Source organism: Zootoca vivipara, chromosome 8, assembly GCF_963506605.1.
Source record: "Zootoca vivipara chromosome 8, rZooViv1.1, whole genome shotgun sequence".
NCBI classification, from domain to species: Eukaryota; Metazoa; Chordata; class Lepidosauria; order Squamata; family Lacertidae; genus Zootoca; species Zootoca vivipara.
In genome coordinates, this window is record NC_083283.1 from 24,590,591 (window position 1) to 24,616,370 (window position 25,780).

A 25,780-nucleotide genomic window follows, 5' to 3' on the forward strand; every position below is an offset into this window, starting at 1 on the left:
TAATAGATAGATAGAAGCTGCAGGCCACGGCAGAGTTTACCACTATTTAGTTCTCTGAGGACAGCCCTTTATAAAAGCCAAGAACACACAGGAAGGGGGTTCTATACAGTAGCAGTGGGGAACTGGGAGCCTCAGTGCACAGTGCTTTGCAAGCCCCCCCTCCCCGCATCAGCTGCTCATCAGCATCTGCAAACCCCCTATTTGGCTCGGTCACACATCTTCCAAACTTATAGGTGTAGGGAGGTAGGAGTGGCTTGGCTGAAATGGCTTCAAAGAGCACCAAGTGGAGAGGCCTGGCGGGCCTGATTAGGCTAGAGGCTCCCCACTGATACTGTGCCCTTGTGAGAAAAATGAGATTGTCCTCTCCACTTACCTGGTGATTTAATACCATGTGAACCCCATGAGTCCTGATATCTCCAGAGAACTCTCCCAAGAATCCCAGAATGTCTTCTATAGTGGCGGCATACGGAAGCCCCCGCAGCCGTATGCAGTCTCTGACGTTGGTAGGAGGTACAAATTGCTGAGGTAGTACGGGCAGGATGGGCGGAGCAGGGATAGGAATGAGAGGCACAGATGAGTATCTGTTCAGTACCTGCAATAAAATAAAATAAAAATACGTTAACAGCCGAGTGGCTTCCCTGTATTTCGGACTATAGCCTGCACCGTCACATCGTATTTTGTTAGCATTGTCAAGTTCCCATTTAACTAAAAGCAAAGTAAGACAGCTCATGCCTGATCACTCCTCTATGTAGGCAGCTGGTGTATGGGGTACAGAGAGACCAAGAGAAAAAAGAAGGGGTGGCTTCTTACTGGCAGGAGGAATCCCAAGGCACACCGGAAGATCCTGCACTTTTGAATGCAGCAGCTAGACTGGTGACTGGGAATGGCCGCTGAGAAAATACAACACCGGTCCTGAAAGACCTACATTGGGCTCCCAGTACGTTTCCGAGCACAATTCAAAGTGTTGGCACTGACCTTTAAAGCCCTAAATGGCCTTGGCCTGGTATACATACTTGAAGGAGCATCTTCACCCCCATCGTTCAGCCCGGACACTGAAGTCCAGCACCGAGGGCCTTCTGGCGGTTCCCTCCCTGCGAGAAGTGAGCTTACAAGGAACCAGGCAGACCGCTTTCTCGGTAGTGGCGCCCGCCCTGTGGAACGCCCTCCCATCAGATGTCAAGGAATTCAACAACTATCTGACTTTTAGAAGGCATCAGAAGGCAGCCCTGTTTAGGAAATTTTGAAATGATTGTGGTGTTTTATTGTGTTTTTAATATTCTGTTGGGAGCCGTCCAGAGTGGCTGGGGAAACCCAGCCAGATGGGCAGGGTGTAAATAATAAATTATGGTTATGAAATGACTCTTCCATTTGTGAACCAGCAGGAGGTAAAGGCTGTGTATTGCACTTGTCTCATGCTGCATCCCCAAATGCTGACAGCAGAGAGGCATCAAACTCTCGACCCACCCGAGTTAGGCCTACCATTTGAGACGGTAGCCTGGCAAAGGTTTTATACTGCTGCTTCTTAACAGCCGACTGTAGTACAAGTAGATGAGCATTTTAATTTGTGTTCATGTGATTTTATTGGTGTGAACCGCCCTAGGCTCCCTTTAGGGCAGAAGGGCAAACTATACATTTGCACGCAATAATGATCTGCCTCATCCTTCCAGCATGAGGCCCATATAAGAATAACAACAACCATTTTATTATTTATACCCTACCCATCTGGCTGGCTGTTTGTTTGTTTGTTTGTTTGTACCCTGCCTTTCCCCCCTGACAGCAACTCAAGGTGGCTCACAGATAAAAGAAGAAGAGCTAAAAAAAATTAGAGGGGGGGGGAATAAATAAAAATCAATTGCGGTAAACATTAATATAATTAAAACCATATTTTTAAAATCTATTTTAAAAAAAATACAGATAATAACAATAGAAGCTGCACAGCACCAGCCCTTTCATTAAAAAGCAGTCTGTTCCCCAAAGCCTTAGGAATAAGACGGTCCTCACCTGCTGGCTGAAGGGCAACAAGGAAGGAGCCAGCCTAACTTCTCTAGGGAGGGAGTTCCAAAGTCGAGGAGTAGCCACCAAGAAGGCCCTCTCCTGCGTCCCTACCAAGGGTGCTTGTGAGGGTGGTGGGTCCCAAAGGGGACCAAGGAAGGGTGGCAAGGAGGGGCTGGGCTTGGTGAACCATGCATTCTCCAAGCTCCCCAACACCACCAGACCTTTTAAAGGTTTTAAACTGTAAAAGAGGAATGCCTCCCTCGCAATTAAAAAAGTTTGCAGGGATGGTAGTGGAATTGGGCTCTGAAAAACCCTCTGCTGTGATCCACTGCACTCCAACTGTAACATTCCTGCTCCCATTTGTTAGATTGAAAACAGAAAGGGATTACTCAATGAGTTACTGGTACGCTACAAACACACTTTCCAATCACCACTTTTGGAATTCTACATTCTGGTATCATGCGTCTTCTCTCAAGCTACAGCCCATTGCACAGAGATGTTGCAGCTGGGATCTGAATGCGCAATTCTGAGCAAGACTTAAAAGCTGACATCGTCATTTATTATTTGTACCCTGTCCATCTAACTGGCTTGCCCCAGCCACTCTGGGCAGCTTCCAACATGTTATATATAAACATAACAGAAATTTAACATTAAAAAGTTTTCCTATACAGGGCTGCCTTCAGGTGTCTTCTGAAGCTTATATTGTATAGTTAAAATGTTTTTAAGCAAAACAATGGCAAACCTTAAAGTATTAACCTGGAATGCAAATAGTTTAAATAACAAAATAAAAAGGAACAGGGTGAAACATGAGATTTTAAAACGAAATCTGGACATAATTTGCCTTCAAGAGACTCATGTTGCGAGGAAACATGAGAAAATTTTGATCAATAAGAGATTAGGGATTGAATTTATTGCAGCACGTATTTCCAAAAAAAGGTGGAGTGGTTTTCTATATTAAACCTGCACTTGAACCACAATTAATTCAAAAAGATGAGAAAGGGAGAAAACTGATGGTTCAAATTAAATTTCAAGGAGAAAAATTTTTTTTGGTAGGGATATATGCACCAAGTGAAAATAAATCAAAATTCTTCCAAGATTTAGAAACAGAATTATTAGATTTAGCAGATGAGAAAATAATAGTGATGGGGGATCTTAATGGAGTCCTATCACTAGAGAAGGATAGAACGATCAGGAAAAAAGACACGAAAAAGTAGGCTTCCAAAAACCTTTTTTGAAATGACAGAAACAATAAAATTGGTAGACATCTGGGGAGTTAAGCACCCGTTTGAACTTTTTTCTCTCATGTTCATGGAAGTAGTGCCAGACTGGATGCAGTTTGGTATTGGAATCAATAATTTAAAAAATTGAAATGGATCCAAGAATACTGTCAGATCATAATTTTGTAAGTATGGAAATACAAAAAGATACTCAGTCCAACTTTTGGTGGAGACTGGATGAAGAAATATTGGATGATAAAAACTTTCTTGAAAAAGACCAAAAAAGATAATAAGAGAATATTTTGAACAAAACTTGAATAATGAAACCAAACTTCAAATAGTCTGGGACGCTACTAAGGCGGTCATGAGAGGCCTATTTATTCAGAAAAATTCAATTAAAAAAAAAGACAAGAGAGAAGAAAAGGAAGGAAATTTTAAATAAAATAGCAGAAAAAGAAAAAGAATTAATAAGAGCACCAAATAGAGAAACAACAAAGCAGGCGATAAAATTACTTCAATCACAATATTCTATGGTAGTTAATGAAGAGATAGCATGGAAAATTAAGGGAACAGAAATTTTTTGAAAACACCAATAAACCAGGAAAACTCCTGGCATGGCAATTGAGAAAAAGTGAACAAAATAACTATGTAAATAGGATAAAGCTTAACGGTAAAATAACTGAGAAAACAAAGGAAATAAGGGAAGCCTTTCTAAAATATTTTACTGATTTTTACAAAAAGGGACCAGAGAAATTGACGATGATAGATTATATCAAAAACAGTAAGGTACCAAAGATAACAGAGGAGCAAATGAGTATATTAAACACAGAAACATTGTCCCAAGAAGTAATTGAAGCAATAAATCAAACAAAGGTAGGGAAGTCTCCAGGGCCAGATGGAATAACAGCTAAATATTATAAAAATCTGAGTGACCAGCTTGTGAACCTTTTGAAAGACACTATGAATGAGGCCTTAAAAACAGGGGAGGGGCAGTTACTCATCTCCTGAACACTTCTTGACAGTTGAAGCTCAGAAACACCCAAGTTGTAACACAATCAAGCAATATAGAAATTTTATGAAATAAAACAGTAAATAATCTTTTATTGGCCCTGGACCCAACACTGAATGGACTCCTGCTAGAACTGCCTCTGTCCCACAAAACTTCAGTTTCACAACAGATTCCTTTTATGACATTAAATCCAAGTCCTTAACTCACCTGCTGGACCTCAGCAGCTGTACTCCTGAAGAGCTCTATGTACCTTTTCCCCAACAAGTCCTTGTGTTTCTTTAGCGCATTCTGTGCATATTCCTCACAGGCAAACAACACAAACGCATCCCCTGTCGGCCTACTGTCAGGATACGTCACGAAAAGGATCCCTTCTTTCCCACCTGTCACGGGACAGTGCTGACCAAAGAACGCCAACACTTCGTCGGTGGTTACGCTGAACGGGAGGCCGCGCATACGAAGGATAACTTGGTTCTCTTTTGAAAGGAACTGAGCCACTTCATTCGATGTGCCTTGAAGAACCAAGGAAGTTAGAAGTTGAGATAGTTGTTCGTTTCCCCCAGTTATGACATAGTAAAATGGCTCAGGACCGCAATGCCTCAAGGACCGCCTTGTTCCATATGAACCTGTCCTACCCGGACCCTGAGATCATCTTCTGAGGCCCTCCTTTGTGTGCCTTTTCCTCGAGAGGTCTGGAGTGTGGTAACACAAGAACGGGCCTTTTCTGCAGTGGCTCCTTGTCTGTGGAATGCTCTCCCCAGGGCATAGCTGCCCAGGGCCGGCTCTAGGGGTAGTCTGGGTGGCGCAGAGCGCCAGGGCGCCGCACGGAAACCGTGCTGCACCCGCCCACCAGCCACAGCAAGAAACGGAGTGGGGGCGCCGGAGCGATCTCTGCACCACGGTGCCAGGGCGCCCGACGTGCTTGAGACGGCCCTGAAGCTGCCTAGTCTCCGGTTGAAAAATCTGGGATCAGCAGCGGCGCGGCACCGGAAGTCGCTTCTGAACATGCGTAGAAGCAGCTTCCAGTGCTGGCGCTGCCCGATTTCCGGTGCCCAGACATGGGCAGAGCGGCACCCGAAATCGGTTCTGCGCATGTCCAGACATGTGCAGACAGAGTCTCCCTGGCAGTTGGGAAATCGGGGATTTACAGGATTTTTTTCTATTCGGGATAACAACAGGAAACGGATTAAAATCCGGGGGTTTCCTGCGAAAAACGGGAGAGTTGGCAGCTATGCCCCAGGGAGGTTCGCCTGGCGCCTTCATTATACACCTTTAGGCGCCAGGCAAAAATATTCCTTTTTAACCAGGCCTTTGGACATCCTATACCCTTTAAAAATGTGGCTCTTTGGGGGGGGTGTTATTTGGGTTATTGATTCTATTTTGATTTTATATATTGTGAACAAGGAAGCAGTGGGGTCACTTAGGGGAGAAGATGGTGAAATGCGAACAGGGGACAGAGAAAGGGCAGAACTCCTCAATAGCTTCTTTGCCTCAGTCTTCTCCAAAAAAGAAAACAATGCCCGACCTGAAGAATATGGAGCTGATCATTCAGCAGGGGAAACACAACCCAGAATAAGTAAGGAGGTAGTACAAGAATACTTGGCTAGTTTAGATGTATTCAAGTCTCCAGGGCCAGATGAACTACATCCAAGAGTATTAAAAGAACTGGCAGAGGTGATTTCAGAACCACTGGCAATAATACTTGAAAATTCCTGGAGAACAGGCGAAGTTCCAGCAGACTGGAGGAGGGCAAATGTTGTCCCTATTTTCAAAAAGGGAAAAAGAAAGGACCCAAACAATTACCGCCCAGTCAGCCTGACATCAATACCAGGAAAGATTCTAGAGCAGATCATTAAGCAAACGGTCTGTGAGCACCTAGAAAGGAACGCTGTGATCACTAAAAGTTAGCATGGGTTTCTGAAAAATAAGTCATGTCAAACTAATCTGATCTCATTTTTTGACAGAATTACAAGCCTGGTAGATGAAGGGAATGCTGTGGATTTAGCCTATCTTGATTTCAGCAAGGCCTTTGACAAGGTGCCCCATGATATTCTTGTAAAAAAGCTAGACAATGCTACCATTCAGTGGATTTCTAACTGGCTGACTGAACGAACCCAAAGGGTTCTCATCAATGGCTCCTCTTCATCCTGGAGAGTAGTGACTAGTGGGGTGCCACAGGGTTCTGTCTTGGGCCCAGTCTTATTCAACATCTTTATCAATGACTTGGATGATGGGCTTGAGGGCATCCTGAGCAAGTTTGCAGACGACACCAAATTGGGAGCGGTGGCTAATACCCCAGAGGACAGAATCACACTTCAAAATGACCTTAACAGATTAGACAACTGGGCCAAAGAAAACAAGATGAATTTTAACAAGGAGAAATGTAAAGTACTACACTTGGGCAAAAAAAATGAAAGGCACAAATACAGGATGGGAGACACCTGGCTTGAGAGCAGTACGTGTGAAAAGGATCTATGAGTCCTGGTAGACCACAAACTTAACATGAGTCAACAGTCTGATGCAGCAGCTAAAAAAGCCAATGCAATTCTGGGCTGCATCAATAGGAGTATAGCATCTAGATCAAGGGAAGTAATAGTACCACTGTATTCTGCTCTGGTCAGACCTCACCTGGAGTACTGTGTCCAGTTCTGGGCACCACAGTTCAAGAAAGATATTGACAAGCTGGAACGTGTCCAGAGGAGGGCAACCAAAATGGCCAAAGGCCTGGAAACAATGCCTTATGAGGAACGGCTTAGGGAGCTGGGTATGTTTAGCCTGGAGAAGAGAAGTTTAAGGGGTGATATGATAGCCATATATAAAAGGATGTCATATAGAGGAGGGAGAAAGGTTGTTTTCTGCTGCTCCAGAGAAGCGGACACGGAGCAATGGATTCAAACTACAAGAAAGAAGATTCAACCTAAACATTAGGAAGAACTTCCTGACAGTAAGAGCTGTTCGACAGTGGAATTTGCTGCCAAGAAGTGTGGTGGAGTCTCCTTCTTTGGAGGTCTTTAAGCAGAGGCTTGACAGGCATATGTCAAGAATGCTTTGATGGTGTTTCCTGCTTGGCAGGGGGTTGGACTGGATGGCCCTTGTGGTCTCTTCCAACTCTATGATTCTATTATCCTTTCTGTGAACCGCCCTGAGACTTCTGGGTACAGGGCAGTATCTAAATTTAATCAATCTATAATGTAATGTAATGTAATGTAATGTAATGTAATGTAATGTAATGTAATGTAATGTAATGCAGCAACCCCTCTCCCTGTGTGGCCTGTGCTCATTTTAAGAAGACTCACATCTACACTGTACATTTAAAGCACTCCAGTGCCACTTTACCTGTCAGGGAGAATCATGGGAACTGTAGTTTGTAAAGGTGCTGGGAACTGTAGCTCTGTGAGGGAACAGTTCCCAGCAAATCTTTACGACTGAGAGAAGGGTGCTCTTCAATGTACAGGTGAAACTCGGAAAATTAGAATATCGTCAAAAAGTGCATTTATTTCAGTAATGCAACTTATTTTTAATTTTTCTTTTAATTTTTACAAATGCTTTCTTTTGGAAATTCCACAGTAATAAAACAAAGTGTTACAATAATACAATAACAAAAATAAACATCACTATTACATTTCATTAATTACATTCCGTTTATAACTGACCCACCTAACGACAAATGATTACAATTACAACAAATAAAGGCTTGACATATCTTGCTTTGCATTGTCATGCATCTATCTCATATATTGGTTTGACCTTTTAAGTTGCGTTACTGAAATAATTGCACTTTTCGACGATATTCTAATTTCCCGAGTTTCACCTGTATGCGGTGGATGGAAGTTTCTTTACTTCTATACAAGAGCCAGAAATACCACCGCACGGGACACACCCCGACAAGTCTGGCAATGAAATTCCTTTAGCTGTTTGCGAGGTCCACCCTTACCTGAGGCAACGTGTGGGATTTGTTTAGTTTTTCGGAGCCTGCACGCAACTAGTGCTTTTGAAATGCTAAGCTTGCAAATCAAGAAGCTATTTTTATTGCCCTTTAAGTGTACGGAGTGCCTTATAAATGCAAGGGGACTGGCCTTTGCCCCAAAGAGTCTACAATCAAATTTTTTTTTTGCCCTATTAACAATGCCAAATACAAGGCTGCTTGGGAATTCGAAGAAGGAAAAGAAACCCAGTGCCGTTTTGAAATCAGGTGGCTAGAATCAGTGCAGATTTGAAAGGTTCGGTCAGCCACTGCAACGTGAAACGGTTTCCAGTTTCATCTAAGTGTGGATGAAAACCTGCTCCTTGATCTCAGGAACCACCCCACAAAATTTGGTTGTGATATCTTCAAAGGTTTCCAAATTCAAACAAGCAACTTTTTGAAATATGCAGCAGATCAGCAGGTAGGGAGTTTTCCATAAGGATTGTTGTAGTTACGGTACATTTTTTTAATAATTAGCATTCTGAAAGGACTTTGTGGGAATGGCAGCTAGTCCCTCCTGCTTCCCCCAACAGTGGTGTGTGTGTGTGTGGTGGAAGTCTTATTACTTTTAAAAATGCTAACTATTCCTGCCGAGGAGCTTTGAGAATGCACCATAGCTCAGAGGCAGAGCACAAGACCTGCAGACAGAAGGTCCTCAGTCAAATCTCTAGGTACAACACAACTCCCAGTATGGACAAAGGTCAAAGATGAGGGGAGCTATAGTCCAGCAACATCTGCAGGGCCACAGGCTCCACATTCCCGAGTTACAAGGACACCTAGTGCAGCTCTACGCAACAGATGAGCCAACAGCCTGTCTTGGTACAGCCCTTCATCTACAAAGACAGAAGGCTATAGTGGCATGATCAAAGGCTATAATAGCATGATCACACCCAGATAAAATCTTGCAAAACTGGGCCTGCACCAAAACTTTCTCTCAGCAGCAGGAAGCAGACCTCTTTCTCGTGAATCACGCTACTGCACAGTGGCACCTAAAAGCTTATTGCACCTAACTCCATAGTGAAGCAATTTCTGTAACCTTTTGCCTTCCCCCAGTATCCAAACAGCTGCAAGGTCATGGCAAATACAGGCCTGCCACGTGAGGGTCTGCAGGGCCACACTTTTCACTGCCTCCCTATTCTCATGTGGCTCCTTCTGGTTTCAACATTCAGAAAAGGCATCTGCAGTGGGGAACCTGCTGCACCCATGTTCGCTCCCTGGGAGATGGGGTTCCAAAATACGCAGGGAGCCTAGACAAAGTACAGTCAGAGTTGCATGACAATGGCAGGGCAAGGAGAGCTTGAGGCACAGCCGCTCCATACTTTCAACTGAATAGTTCTGCATTAAAGCCCAGTTCATACATTAAAGTTGTACAATGCAAGTCCCATCTACAGTGCATTGGTGGGGTCTGAATAGCTGAGACCTTCGTAGCTGCTCTCTCCACATCCAATTTTATGCCAGTCTATTATTATTATTATTTTTAATAATAATATACCCGCCCTTCATCTGAAGATCAAAGAGTGGTTTACAGCATGTAAGCAGAAAATACTTAACAAAACAACAAGCAAGCAATAATTGCCCACAACAACCCACCCCAATAAACCCACACAGATAGTGGTACCTCGGGTTACGAACTTAATTCGTTCCGGAGGTCCATTCTTAACCTGCAACCTTTCTTAACCTGAGGTGCGCTTTCGCTAATGGGGCCTCCTGCCGCCGCCGGTGCGTGATTTCCATTCTCATCCTGGGGCAAAGTTCGTAACCCAAGGTACTACTTCCGGGTTAGCAGAGTTTGTAACCCAACGTGTTTGTAACCCAAAGCGTTTGTAACCCGAGGTACCACTGAAATATGTTGGCCAGTGTGCCAAAAGTGCCCCATTCTTTTTGAAGCCACATTACTATAGGTAAAATGGTAAAGGGCCCCTGGATGGTTAAGTCCAGTCAATGGCAACTATGGGGTTGCGGTGCTCATATTGCTTTCAGGCCGAGGGAGCCGACGTTAGTCCACAGACAGCTTTCCGGGTCATGTGGCCAGCATGACTAAACCACTTCTGACACAATGGAACACCTTGATGGAAACCAGAGCACATGGAAACTCCATTTACCTTCCTGCCGCAGTGGTACCTATTTATCTACTCACGCTGGTATGCTTTCGAACTCCTAGATTGGCAGGAGCTGGGACAGAGCAATGGGAGCGCACCTCGTCATGCGGATTCGAACCGTCAACCTTACGATCGGCAAGCCCAAGAGGCTCAGTGGTTTAGACCACAGCGCCACCATGTCCCTGGAACATTACCTTACTGCTCATTCTCAAAATATGACTGGTGCCCTCAGGATCAGTGCCAAGTTATATAAAATGCACCTCCTTGCACCTTCAAAGAGAGAGTACCTGAGCTGAGGGGGCAGGGAGGCTGTACCTCAGACCACTCTGGAAGCTTAATGGCAGAGAGAGATCTGGCCCAGGGATTTGGCTGGACAGACAAAATGTTCAACTCCATAGGACAGTTTCATTTGACCATGTAATTAACATGCTAGATACCCCGTGTGACATAGCAGCAGTTGGGAGTGTAAGACCAAGGAGACCAGGGTTCAAATCCCTACTCAGCCATGCAGCTCACAACTTGAGCCAGTCACAGCCTCTCAGCCTAACAGACCTCACAGGGTCGGTGTGATGACGACAACCATGTCTGCCACCTGGAGCTCCTTGGAGGAAAAGGTGGGATATAAATGCAACAAATAAGCAAAGCAAAAAACATTTATAAAAGTGGTGTACAGAATAGTAAATTCATACATTAAAACCCTACCATAAAAAAATAATAACCCACCACCGGATTAAAGAACAATTACCTCCAGCAATTTTTAAGAAGTCCTCCCCAGTCGCTTTGTACACCTGAGAAAGGGAAAGGGAAATTATCATGCTTGGAGAAGCCCTCCCCACCATTTAATCCAAACACCGATTTTGGAACTTGAGCAACATACCTCAATGTACCGGTTCCCCATGTGATGCTTGTGCCTTTGCAACGCCAGATCTCGGTGCTCCTCACTGACAAACCTGACAAGAGCTTCTCCGTTCCTCCTGCCTTGTGCATTGAGGCAAAGTGCGGCCCCTCCTCTAAAGAGTTAAGGCAGCAAACAGAGGCAGCCGTGAGCCACACAAAGCATTACCGGTATGTCTTACCTTGCAAAACCAGCATTTGCATAAATCAAAGGCAAGTAGCACTGGATGTTCTTAGGTGCATTCACACACCTCTTTTGAAAACAGGAGTAGCTACTTGCATGTGAACCTCAGCAGCAAAGTCCTTCACTTCTGAAATGTTCCCACTACTGGCATTTTAAAAATAGTCGGTATTTTTTAAAAAAACAAAAAGCACCTTTTTAATCAATAGTGTGCGCTTAAAAAAAAAAACCTACCCTGAAAAGCAAGAAGGTTACATAACTGTATACAGACTGAGAATTGAGCTACTGACTCCTGCTATAGAATAGGGGTTCTCTTACTGCAGAGTTTTAAAAAATAATTAATTCAAGGAAGTACAGACAAGGATATTTCTTATTCATGCATATGAAATATGAGAATATGAAAAGAGGATGTCTGAGAAGGGTCCGCCAAACATTCCTGCCAGCCCCACACCAGATGTCATGTGTGACATCAGGTGTGGGGCAGGTAAAGAGGTCTTTGCAAAGGAACAAACAGGAGGCTAAAGTGCCGTCTGCAAGCCCCTTCAGAGCTGTTCATTCAAACTGGCTCTGCAACAGACATTTTCCCTCTCTGCACAGCTTTGCTTGTTGGCAGAGCAAAATGCTCTCCTCACAGCTGTGGTCTGAATGCAAACCGCACTTGCAAAAAGGCAAAGCAGGGCTTGCTGTCCGTGCCAATCAGATGACAGCAAGGAGCAAGCCCATCTGAAGTTGTCATCTGTTGTTATGACAGAATCAGGTCTTGTGGGCCTTTGGCCGTAATAAAGGTTTCATTTCATTTCATTTCACAGAATCAGGTGACTGACAACAGTTGGGCCACAGGTTCAGTGGGAGTAATAGTCCACCAACATCTGGAGGGCCATAAGTTGACCACTTTTGCACACATGCCAATTTCAGAAAGTCCAGGAAAAGACATTAAAGTCCATTTTTTTCAAACAAAAAATAAACTATTCTAGCTGTGGCTTTGCTGCATTGTGATTGTATTTTGCCTGATTTTTAACTCAGCTGCTGGGCAACTCAGGAAATGAAAAAAGTAAGATAAAAGATGCACAAATGCACTCACTAGCTTGTCACTGGCAAGTGCATATTTTCTTCTGGCAAGAACACGGGATGAAGGAGAGCCCCTGGCTTTCACCTAGGCCCAGGGAGGCTTTGTTCCTTTACTGAGCCTTGGAGACATTTCAAAAGCCATGAGTTTCCCCACTGCTTCCTGCGTGCCAAAGGCAGGTGTGCAGAAGCTTTTGCCCACCAGATGTTGCTGAACTACAACTCCCATTAACCTCAGCAAGCAAGTCTAGGCCCCACACTTGGCCTAAGGCTTAGTGCAAGGGAGGCAAATTTCCAGCCCTCTTTCTTAGCTATGAGCTGGGGAGCAGGGGCTCAACCCTACAATAGTTGCATTTAGCCTTCACTGTATTTAGCAGTATCTGATGAAGTGTGCATGCACACAAAAGCGCATACCAAAATAAAAACTTAGTTGGTCTTTAAGGTGCTACTGAAGGAATTTTTTAATTTTGTATTTAGCAGGGTCATGTCAAATACAAATTTCAGTTGGTCGCCAAGGGCAGCCAATACGCCAACTCCAGGAAACAGTTTGAGAACATGGCTTAAAATAACAAACGTTACTAAATGAGAGAACTAACTTGGCAATATTAAGGCCTTTGAAGAACCTAGCAATGTCCTGGTCCGATGACTGCCATGGTAAGCCTCTTGCTCGGATTATGGTGTTATCATCTACAAGTTCCATCTTGCTGCTGTAGATCAAGCAGAAGGATATAAACTTAAAACTTGCCTATCACCATGAACCATGACTAGAGCCAAGGATATCTTCTATAGGCTCACATCCAACGTTCTTCAAAATGCCATCGCAAGAAGTCAGGGAGAGACTTATCCCCCCACCCCCCAAAAAGAGAATCTCAACCAGTTTTGAAATTATGGGCCTGTCTTCCAATAGGCTGTAATCTTCAAAAATTGAAGTAGAGAAAAAACCAAGAGCCAATGTTGTCACCACTAGGCTGCAGATGTTTTGAATAGGCTATCTGTGGCAGTCTTGCTTCTTTGTCTCTTTCCTACCCTCTTTCCTACCTTATCATTTTTATATTGTAAGCTCCTTGCAGGTAGTGAAATGTATTTAAGGCTATAGGTTGTAGTAAACTAACATTTACTCAGAGTAGTCCCACTAAAGTTAGCGACCATGCCTCATTTATGTCCCTTAATTTCAACTGACCTGCTTAGCCAGTCACTATCGCTTAAGTCTTAATCTACCTCACAGGGTGGTTGCAAAGATAATATAGGAATAGAACAAAGTATGCTATCCTGAGCTCCTTGGAAGGAGGGTTGAGTTTAATTGTAATGATATTTTTTAAAATATATATATATACTGGGTCAGAACATTAGTCCACCTAGCACAACTTTTTAGCTCTTAACGATAGTCACCCAGACACCACAGGTCAGTTCACAAGCAAGATGCCTGGGCAGTGGAGGTATGGATCCATTTCCCTGCCCCTAAGTTACAGTACTGTATTCTAAGGAAAACAGCAGGCCAGATTCAAAATGGAAAAAAACTGTTGCTTTCCCATGTTACATAAAGAGCATGCACTTACCAGGTCCCACTTTCAAATTTGTAGTTCACCCTTTCTGGATCCGAAAATGTGTGATCTACAAAACACAGCAGCATGAAGTTAGCGACATGTTAGTGACCCAGAGTAATATATACCTTCCACCATGTAGCCAAAGAAGGGGACAATTGTACACCTCGAAAAAGCACTTCTTGTATCAAGAATTGCTGCGTGATTCCTCAAATCAACCCAACAATTACACATCGATGGGGCCTCTTCTCTGCCAACCATACTAAGCCTGGAGCTGCTTCTGAAGCTGGTGTATTTTTAAGTAAATGGAGTGTCACTTGTGCAAAAAGGCAACAACAGGGTTACAGGGCTCTATGTTTAGTCTCTGCCTCCAAAGTTGTGCAGCTCCTCTCAGTCCCTCACATGAGAATATTTAAAGCAGGGAGCATGTGTACCCGCAGGAATTTTTCTCTGGGGTGAGGAGTAAAACACTAAAATACGATGAGCAGACTCATTCTCACAAATATGGGAACGGTGTCTGCATATTTTGTCTTATCGGTTAGATTCCACAACATGCTAGAAACTTGCCCCTATTTTAAAAAGAAAGGAAGCTGAGAAACTGGAGATTATGGTCCACCCATCATGGATGACAATGGCAGGAAGTTTTATTATTTCTGTGTAGGTTCCTCATGTGATTTAGAACTCTCAGGCTGAGCATGTGATCCCCACAGCCTCTTTGCATCTATGTTGTACTTTCATGTGAGGAAAGAGGGCTATAGCAGAATCTGGGAGCTGTATGGTCCTCCAGATGTTGCTGGACTCTAGCGGCTGGGGCTAATGGGAGCTAGAGCCCACCAGCATCTTGAGAGCCACAGATTTTCCTGCCACTGCACCACAATTTCCTTTTCATTCTGCTGATTTCTAAGTTCATTAGCTGGCTTTCTGGTAGTCTAGTTCGAAACATTTAATCTTGCAACAGAACTGGCTCACCAGCCTTTAGTACCTGGATAGTCAGCGGGGAAGGGAGGAAATTATGGCACACCTGCATATCCTATATTTCTTTTAAAAAAACAAGTTATCCCTGTCAATCAGACCCCAAAGACAAAGCGACGACAGATTTACCAGGAACAGGCATCCGGAAAAACAAACAGCTTACTGTATGGTTCTGAGATTAGTGTTAAAATGACGTTTCCCATGTCTTCCACCTGAGACATTCCAAAATTCTGTGGCGAACTGCTCTTAAGATTCAGATCTGAGCATTGGTGTTAAGTCAAGAATCTTAAAGCAGCAATTTAAACAGATTATGCTTCAGGGCCAGTAATCAACCTGTATCGATTCACTGCGGTGTTTGTCCCTAGGCCTGTTCTCTCATATCCTCCACATCTAGGTATCTGCCCACCCACCATACTATTAAAGGAGTAATTAGAAACATTAAGAGCTGGAAATGTACAAAAGGAAAATATTCGCAATCTTGATGAGATCTGACACGCGATATAACTTTTTAAAGCATCAAACATGTTTCCTCTGATCTTGGAATGATGAAGTTAAGCACTAAAGCCATGAATCTATTACAGTAACGAAACAGGTATTTTGCTTAACGTTAAGAAAATGCCTGCTAGGTCAGGCTAATGGCTCATCTACTCCAGCATCCTGTTCTCAGTGGCCAACCAAATGTGTGTGGGAAACCAGTGAGCAGAACGTGAGCACAAAAGCACTTTCCCCTCACCTGGTTTCCAGCAACTGGTATTTGGAAGCACTTCTGTCTCCAGCTGTGGAGGTTAGAGCACAGCTGTCTTGGCTAGTAGCCATTGAGTGCCCTATGCTCCACAAATCTGTCTAATCCTCTTTTGAAGTCATTCAAGTCGGTGGCTGCCTGGGGGAACGAGTTCCATAGTTTGACTATGTGCTGTGTGAAGAACTACTACATTAAAGGTAAAAGGTAAAGGACCCCTGGATGGTTACATCCAGTCAATGGCGACTATGAGGTTGCGGCGCTCATCTTGCTTTCAGGCCGAGGGAGCTGGCGTTTGTCCACAGACAGCTTTCCAGGTCATGTGGCCAGAATGACTAAACCAATTCTGGCGCAACAGAACACTGTGACAGAAACCAAAGCGCCCGGAAGCACCGCTTACCTTCCCGCTGCAGCGGTACCTATTTATCTACTTGCACTGGCATGCTTTCGAACTGCTAGGTTGGCAGGAGCTGGGAATCGCAGGGAATTGAACTGCAGACCTTCCGATCAGCAAGCCCAAGAGGCTCAGTGGTTTACACCACAGCACCACCCGCGTCCCTACTACTTCATTAGTTATTGTAATCAATATATACTGTATCCCTATTTATATATCACACACACAAAAATATGAACAGTAATTTCTGTATATGATCATATATATTGGAACTAAGTACATCCATTACACACCTCATGCTTCAGATTTATTTTTATAAAACAGGTTGTCAAACACAAAATGAGACTCTTTGCTTCTGCGGCACTGCAAACCTCTGCATGAAAGCATTTGCATGAGAAATATTTCTTTTCCTACATAAAATGGTTTCGTTTCCAGTTACTCACAATTAATGGCTCTGCCATTGTCATGCTGCATTATTAGTTCTGGCCATTGATCTGCACATCGTTATTAGACTTTTTCCTCTTTGATACTCTGACAGATTAGCATTTTGTTTTTAAAGGAGCCCCCTCCTGCTCCCGTAGATTTCCAACCACAGCATTTCTTCCATTTTATACGATTCCTCAAATTGTCAGTGTAACATTGGTTGAAATTGAATCAGACGTGCTTGATGAAGTCAGAGTCTAGACTCTTAGCATATCTACGACTAGCATTTATCCTTTCCCACAAACCATTAACATCTCAAAGCCAATGAAAAAATGTTCGGGGGTGGGGGGGAGAACCCAACACAGTCCTCCTTGCAGTGTTCAAAACTCCCATTGTTCTAGGTGCATTTGGCAACTAGGTGCATTTGGCAACAGAATTTCATTAGCGCGAGCCGTTTCTGAGCTCTAGGCGCAGTACTGCACCTAAGATTTCACATTAAAACTGCAGAGTGGAAGGAAAGGAGAACCTTTTTCTCCCTCCCCATTTCCAGCTATTCTCTGAAGACTGGAGAAGAGACCCTCTTAAGAATATAGTGGACCCTCTGGTTATGGATTTAATTCATTCCGTGCACACCCCGAAAAATCCGTAACCAGAGGCGCCGCTTCTGTGCATGCGGCGAAACCCAGAAGAATATACTTCCTGAAAGTTACGTATCCAGAGTGGTACGTAACCGGAGGGTCCAGTGTATTAGGGAGCTGGGCAGGGGAAGGACTACAACCATGTGGAAAATGAACATAATACTTTAGGGGCAGCTCATTCCTTTTCAGCTTTGTATTCTTCTTATAAAAAAGTGTGCCTAGACATTCCATTGCTGCGCCCATAAACTAGGTTTAAGGTGACATTTAGCTCCTAGATTTCATGTCTGTTTCCAACACTGCCTTCCTAGGGCTGTACCACTTCAGAAGGCAGAAGGAGGCATCTCCCTGAATAATCCCCATGAGAGAGAGCGTCTTTGCAAATGGAAGAGAAGCATCTCGAGAGAGAGAGACTTCTAGCTGGGCTTTTACCTGATGCACTAGCTACTCATGCACAAGATGTTTGTACTGCAGAGCAGCCTACTGCTTAATAGCAGAGGCAAAAATGACTAGAGGAAGAGGGGTGTGTTTGTCAGTCCCACTCCCAGCAGTGGTGGGGTGTGCTGCACCTCCTGCCTTCCTTGCAATTGGGAGCCTTTGTAAGACTAAATATGCAAAGGTTAGCAGCATGCGAGATGCACTTGGCAAAATTAGGATTCGGTGCGATGCACATTCCCCCAGTCTCTCTACACTTCTGCCCTCCTGTGTTCAAGCCTACACATCATGTAGTACAAGTGCTGGTTCACCTCCCGTAGCTACTTCAAATTGCTTTTCAGAACACCGTTCCGATAACTTGAGCGCCATCATGGTATAGTACTTAGGATCTTGCCAAACGATGAGGCTCACTGGGTGGCCTTGGCTCAGTCACTGCCTCTCAGCCTTATTTGCCTCACAGAGGTTGTTGTGGGGAAGATTATGATGGTAGATGAGGGGGAAGAACCATCTATGCTACCTTGAGCTCCTTGGAAAAACAGTGAGATATAAATGCAATAAATAAATAATCAAATAATTTCCCTGTACAGTGGTACCTTGGTTTGCATACGTTTTGGATTACAAACACGTCAAACCTGGAAGTGCGTGTCCCGGTTTGCAACCTTTTTTGGGATTAAAACCATGGGCGTAGGCAGGGGGGGCAGGAGGGGGCAATTGCCCCCCCCCAGAAGCAGGGCCACTGGCCAGCCTGCCCCACTGCCCGCCCGGTGCCGTCTCCCTTCTCCCTGGCTGGCTGTGGGGCGGGCGGCGGGAAAGCACCAGAGCCGCGCAAAGCGTTTGGCTGGCTTTCCCTCCCTCCGGCCTCCGCCCCACAGCCAGCAAGGGAGAAGGGAGACGTCCCTTCTAGCCGGCTGGCTGTGGGGCGGGCGGAGGGAAAGCCAGGCAACCGCTTTGCGCGGCTCTGGGGCTTTCCCTCCACCTGCCCCAGCGATTGCAGAGGGGGAGGAGGGGATCGGAGCAGCCCGATTTCGGGCTGATCCTGGCTCCCCCTCGTCCCTTCCGATCGTGGAGGGGGAGGAGGGAGTCGGAGCTGCCCGATTTCGGGCTGATCCTGGCTCCCCCTCGTCCGTTCCTATCGCGGAGGGGGAGGAGGGAGTCGGAGCAGCCCGATTTCGGGCTGATCCTGGCTCCCCCTCGTCCCTTCCTATTGCGGAGGGGGAGGAGGGAGTCGGAGCAGCCCGATTTCGGGCTGATCCTGGCTCCCCCTCGTCCGTTCCTATCGCGGAGGGGGAGGAGGGAGTCGGAGCAGCCCGATTTCGGGCTGCTCCGATGTGGCCCCGCCCCCTGCTCCCCGCCCCTTGCCCCCCCTGATTTTCATCCTGGCTACGCCCCTGATTAAAACCCTTTTTTCCCTGGATTACGAACTTTTTTTTTTTAAGGCCCCATCGGCGAAAGCGCGCCTCGGGTTACAACCTGTTTTGGTTTACAAACAGACCTCCAGAACGGATTATGGTTGTAAACCAAGTTACCACTGTATAAGGAAGTTTTTATATCTGTTGGAAGCTGCCCAGAGTGGCTGACGGAATCCAGTTGGATGGGTGGGGTACGAATAATAAAATTATCACCATCATTTTTGTGTAATTTTACATTGCAACTAAAGGCTACTGCCCCAGCCTGTATCCTAAGTGCACAGTGCTAGGAGGACAAAACTGTATTTCCTTCAAACATTTGAATAGAATTTCAAAAGCCTAGACCCAAACAAGTCATGTGGGCATTTCTAGTGGCAAGTATACTTATATTGGCCATGTAATGATCTCTGCATGTCTGACTGTTAAGGGAACAGCAGAATGTATCCTCTGAAGGCACACGATTTATGGGCAGCCATGCAAACTTGATTCACTCCACCCTGGAGGCATCTGCAACCAGAAACAAGCTGAGCGAGCTCTGCAAGTGGAGAATGGTGATGAATTGCTGCAGGGGAAAGGGAATGCAGATAGCTGTAAAACACAGGGCCACTTTAGGATCCAAGTTGGAACAGTCAATTCCCTAGCTCGTTGGTCAGCGTGCTGGGAAGATCTCACACCGAAGAACTGGGCTGATAAACCCACAAGTCAGTGCCTTATCATTTATGGCTATATAACATGATGGGCAACTAAGGCTGGCACACGAGTTGTAGCGGACCAAGGGAACTTGAGTCAGCAAGGTGATGCTGCTGCAGTACAAAAAGCCAATGTCCTATCTTAACAGGAGCATTGCTGCCAATACATTAGAAAGGAAAAGGACTCGGCGTTAGTTAGATCCTGTTTGAAATCCTGTATTTAGGCTTCTTTGGGAGGAAGGCCAGGATACTGTATAAAGTTGATAAATAAAAGTAAACAAGTTATGGAAGGCTTCAGAGAAGACCGCCATAAGGTGAGAAAGCCATGCCTTCAGACACAGCACAGCAAGGTGCCTGTAGCAACTATCATCAAATAACATTTAAGACTAATATTTATTAAATTTATATCCCACCTTTTCTCAATGGAGCTCGAGGTGAGATAAGAGGCAGAGAGATAGTAACTGGTCCAAAGTCAACCAAGTGGGCTTCTTGGCTGAGTGGGGATTTGAACCCTGATCGCCCAAGTCCTAGTCCAGCACTCTAACTACTACACTGCAGTGGTTTGGATACATGGGCCTTATTCAGCAGAAGATGTCCTGGCAGTGGCAGTGCAGCAGCAGTGTTTACCTGGCCTCCCACCAGCTCACTGGCTCTGCCACAGCATATACAGTACACCACACTGACCTTCCCACCACCTCACCCCTCACCCCTCCTCTTGGTACGCAGCAGCAGCAGGTGAGCACTGCCTCCCCAAACCGCCACCTGCTACTGGCCCCTTTGTTAAGGTACTTTTACAAATAATTAAAAAGCTTCAGTTTGGTTTGTGTGGTGCGCATGATGCCAAACCTCTGCATGAGTCTGACAGAAAGGCTAGTTATGCCTCCTACTCAAAAGAAGCAGCAGATGGCAAAGCAAGAGAGACCTTGGAGGGTCGGATTAGATGTCCCATGGCTGACGCATGTTAACTATTTCCCAACCTTTCCTATTTTAAAAGAAAAAATGAAAAGCAGCTGCAGGTGGCTCAATCAGAAACTGAAAAACAGCAAGAAGAGTCCGCTTAACCCTTCCCCCTCTGATTTTTTTTTCCAGCTCAAAATGTGCACTCCTCATTTGCTTCCCCCCTTTACAGTCAAAATTTCAGTGAGGTAACCAAAGAAGATTTAGCAATAGCATGATCCCTTATCCCCAACTCATGCTGGCTGGGGATGAAATTCAGCGTTTCCAAATCCCCAGGGCAGTGGAACCTAAAGAACCAATCTGCACAGGGCAGGGGTAGTCAAGCTGTGGCCCTCTAGATGTTGCTGGACTCTAACTCAGGTAGAGAAGTCCACAGAGCAACCAAGCAGCATAACGTTGTGCTTGCAATAGTGGTGTAATTAAGAACACTACTGTGGAGAAACCCAAGAACAGTCACCCTTCTTCCCCTCAGCCCAGCCCCAATGGTTGACAGGGGTCTGATTTAGCTCTGCAACTAATCACAATACACCCTGCCAGGCAGAATTGTGTGCAAATAACAAAAAAGCCAGGAGAGAGAATCTGATCTGACTTCCAAGGGCAAACCTTGGAAATGATAGAGTAGAGAGGGGTACCTGTGCCAAGCAAACACGACATGGTCTTGTAGCAAAAAATCTAACATCAGAAATTGCAACATTCAAGAACCAGAGAGTGTTTCTGCCTCCAAGGACACTCTGACTGGTTTTAAAGGGGAGAACCTTGAAGAAAGGAGCTTCAGAGGCAAGCTGAACTGAATCACAATTCTTCCAGACGGTCTAAAGATTAAACTTGCTCTTAACACTTCGTTTATTTTAAAAGGATACATTCCGCCATGGCTTTAGCATCCAATTTCTCGATTTCAGGTGAGCCAGGACAACATTTCTTGAATTCCTTCCGCAGATCAAAAAATGAGTAGAAACATTCAGACAACAAGATGTTCTGCAAAAATGACATGTTAGTTCTAGTAAGTCAAGGTGTGTAGCTTGTGCACTATCAAGTTGAAAGCATGCTCAGTTAGCCTTACAGGAAACCATTTTATAAGCTGCAAGTCAACTTTTAATCACTTACCAGTATCTAAGTTTCCCCTCATGAGAGCTCACCCTCAGTGTCCTTTAACAAGAAATTGTGTCCCATTCACAATTACTCACAAAATGAAGACTAACAGAGCCAAGAAAGGTTTTGCAGAACCCATTTGAAAAGGGATACACATCATCTCAGACCAAGGCCAGGATTCAACTAACAAGCCCCACTAGCAGAAGCCAGTGCAAGGGGTCCCTGCTAATTGAGTGGGGCTTCTTGCCTCCCTCTGTACACACCTAACAATCCCCAAAATGATGGGGGAATTAGGAGAACCCCCAGGCTAGCATGCGGAGGGGGGAGAGGGGGTATCGTTCCACCTGGCAAGCTGAAAAGCTTGCGCACTGATGGAACAATTGCCATTGCATCATGCTGGATTCCTCCCATAGTCCTTCCAGGCCACATTTATAGTCCAAAGCGCAGAAGAAAAAAACGAGGAAAAAAAACACCCACATATTCCTTCAGTATTATAAGCCAGGTATGAGGAACCTGTGGCTTTCCAGATGTTGCCGTTTTCCCATTAGCCTCAACACCTGATCATGCTGAAGTTAGATGCCAGCAAGATCTGGAGGATCACAGGATGCCCATTCTTGCAAGAAACTCCCCATCTTTTCCAATAAGCTCTCTTACTAGGGAAAACATTTCCATACAGAACCTCCCAACTTAAAACCTCCTCTCTCATTTATATGCAGGTTTGAGCTCCCTGAACCCTGGGCTTGGCCTGGCTGTATAGCAGAGAGACGTAGATAAGTCTCTTGCACACAGCATTTTTTGTACCTGTGCATATTTTGGAAGATGCAAGACTGGAAGAGCCTGCAATGCTCACAAAAAGAACTATGGACAAGCTACGCAGCTCATCCCAAATGAATGCCAGATTTCGCATGCACCCATTATTCTGTTATTTTATAGAAGTTTAAAGATTGCTCTAAGGATCAAATAAATAGTAGCGTCTCTCTCTCTCTCTCTCTCTCTCTCTCTCTCTCCTCTCTCTCTCTCTCTCTCACACACACACACACACACACACATATGTATCGTATATTGCTATGCTTCATATCAACTCAACCCCAAAGGCTTTTTGAGAAAGGACAATTGCATTGCACCACTTTATATTTATGAAAGGGGTTATTATTTTTAGCTGCAATTGACATGGTTTAGAACCTTGGGCATGGCTAAAAAGCTTCATTCCCTCCCCCCCCCCCCCCCCCCGTTGGCACATCACTAGTGCAGTGTGATCCTATTATAGGACAATACGCCTCAGGCACTGATTTACATAGCAAAGGGTGGGCTGAAGTGAAAAGTAAAAAAAGAGAGGCATACTTCTGTGGCAGATTGATTTCTGTTTTGCTATGTTTTTGACAAGCCTCTGCTTCAAGCTTCACAGCTGATGAAAACTGTGGGACTCTCCAGGTGGTGCTGAACTCCAGACTGCCCACCCAACTATTAAGAGAATATATATTCTCTTTATAATAATAATAATATATAATAATATTAATTTATTATTTATACCCCGCCCATCTGGCTGGGTTTCCCCAGCCACTCTGGGCGGCTTCCAACAGAAAAATAAAATAAAATAATCAATTAAACATTAAAAGCCTCCCTAAACAGGGCTGCCTTCAGATGTCTTCTAAAAATCTGGTAGCTGTTTTTCTCTTTGACATCTGATGGGAGGGCGTTCCACAGGGTGGGTGCCACCACTGAGAAGGCCCTCTGCCTGGTTCCCTGCAACTTAGCTTCTCGCAACGAGGGAACCGCCAGAAGGCCCTCGGTACTGGACCTCAGTGTCCGGGCAGAACGATGGGGGTGGATCAATTTGGAAATATGGAATAGGATGAACCTCTCTTTATTGGGAAGAATGGCAACTATAAAAATGAATGTACTTCCAAGGATGTTATTTCTTTTCCAAACTATCCCAGTAATAACGGGAAATGCACGCTTCAAAGAATGGCAAAGAGAGATTTCAATATTTGTCTGGAATAGGAAGAAAATTAATTATGAATTATTCAAACTGTTTTTTGCTTAAGGTAATGAGACAAATTCCAGTTGAAATGATTTTCAAATCCAGGACAAGGCCCTGTTTCGTTTATTCTTCATCAGCTATAGTTTCATGGTCAAAGTGTACCAATTGTGTACACTTTGGGTTAAATACGCTTCAGGTTGAGTACTCCGCGGACCCCTCTGGAACAGATTAATCCACTTTCCATTACTTTCACTGGGAAAGTTCGCTTCAGGTTAAGTATGCTTCAGTTTAAGTACTCCGCAGACCATCTGGAACGGATTAATCCACTTTCCATTACTTTCAATGGGAAAGTTCACTTCAGGTTAAGTACAGACTTCCGGAACCAATTGTGTTTGTAAACCGACGTACCACTGTAGCGGTTTTTTAAGAAACAGCAGTATGTAATAAAAAGGAAACAAACCAGAAGTGGAAGTTGGGGGAAGCCCAGGGGGGGAGGGATGAGGTGATGTAATATGTTATTGATATGAGATGTATGTAATAATAGAAAAAGAAAACTGAATATAAATTTAATTTTTTTAAAAAGGAAGCCTCAGACCAGACAAAAGTACTTCTTCATACAAAAAAAAGAAAAGAAAAGAAAGATCAGTTTACTGGTGTTCTTCCTTATTTTTGAAAGCAACAATGAAAAACCCAACAAGATCCAAAAGGCACATGTATTTTTACTACTGTAACATTAGTGGAAATAGGAACCCTTGGAAAACACAGATCGTTCATGACCAGAATTTCAAGATCTACAACAACGTGATCTGAAAGGTGCGGAGCACAGATTTAATCTCTAACAAGATGGCTGATAGATTAAGCAGCAAAACGCATCAGCTACAGCCAAAGTAAAAATTGCTTCACATGTGATTTTTACTGGCATTGCTGTCACATGTGCTGGAAATCTGCATGCAGTGTACCCGCGATGTAGTGCATACGCAACGCTGTATACGTAGATTTCTTACACAGAAGCAGCATAAATTCCAAGCAAGCATTGCTTAGAAAGGAAGATCGACCACTGCATTATTGGTAATATTTATACACGTTTTATCTCAATGGATTTCAAGGTAATTTACAAAAAGTAAGACACAAAGCAAAACAAAATAGACAATATAAGGAAACAAGCAGTAGATATAGGCAGGCAGTAGTTGTCAAGTTTTAAAATATTTAAGTCATCAGAAATCAAATGTTTTTCTCTCACACCTAAGAAAACAAGATTGGGACCAGACATACCCCCCTGGAAAGGTACCAACTGGGGTACCAAAAAAAGCCACCTCCTTTAAAAAAAACAAAAACAAGATTGTACTGCGAAAAACAAACCATTCTCTTCTTTTACACATCCCCGTACATCAGTGATTTCAGAAAACAGGAAAAGTGAAGAGGAATACTTCATTTTAAGCAAAACTATGTGCAATAGATTCGTGCATATCCTGATTGTCGGGGAGGGGTAAGAATTAATTAAATTTTAAGTCTTCTTACCTTTTTGGAAGCTTCAGGATGAAGAACTTGCCTGAGATGAAGCTGCCCATCTGTGCAGAGACAGAATGAAGTACCTACACCAATATTTAGTTCATTGCTCACAGACTGGTTAAACTAAAAGTTACAAGACACAAAAAGAGAAAGAAAGATCCACTTACAACCTGAAAGTACATTTTGCAATACTAGATAAATATTTTTTATCAGTTATGCTTTCAGTAGGATTCACTACCTGCCCAAATCAGAGTGCTGCTTACGTTACTTTGTATCCTGGCTTTTCAAGCACAAAGTCCCAGAAGTGGCTTTCGAACCAAAATATTGTTTTTTTTTATTTAACAAAATGTATATACCACTTGATTGCATTAAAACTGCTAAACGGTTTACATGAAGCAGTAAAATTATCAACAAAACATTATTACATATTAATTTTTATACCACTTAATGCCAAATATTTTAACATGTTAAAATCATGTTAACGAATGCAAGAGGAATCACTAAAAGGCACAACAGCAACCAACCATTCAAGAGATAGTGTAGGTACATCAAAATTAATAAAAAATATTTGAACTTCAGCAGATTTAGG

General features: G+C 44.1%; 1 protein-coding gene across 4 annotated transcripts in view; it reads right to left on the reverse strand.

Annotated features, from left to right (window-relative positions):
- ESRP1 (epithelial splicing regulatory protein 1) overlaps positions 1-25,780 on the reverse strand; it is a 43,476-nt gene that overhangs the window by 13,964 nt on the left and 3,732 nt on the right. For all 4 annotated transcript variants that reach the window (XM_035126447.2, XM_035126446.2, XM_035126445.2 and 1 more), the window contains exons 3-11: positions 25,201-25,314; positions 21,473-21,587; positions 15,098-15,193; positions 13,978-14,032; positions 13,018-13,128; positions 11,159-11,291; positions 11,027-11,069; positions 4,429-4,730; positions 374-592 (exon numbers count right to left, since the gene is read on the reverse strand). In XM_035126447.2, the coding sequence (XP_034982338.1) occupies positions 374-592; positions 4,429-4,730; positions 11,027-11,069; positions 11,159-11,291; positions 13,018-13,128; positions 13,978-14,032; positions 15,098-15,193; positions 21,473-21,587; positions 25,201-25,314 (1,188 nt within the window). The remainder of the gene's footprint in view (positions 1-373; positions 593-4,428; positions 4,731-11,026; positions 11,070-11,158; positions 11,292-13,017; positions 13,129-13,977; positions 14,033-15,097; positions 15,194-21,472; positions 21,588-25,200; positions 25,315-25,780) is intronic.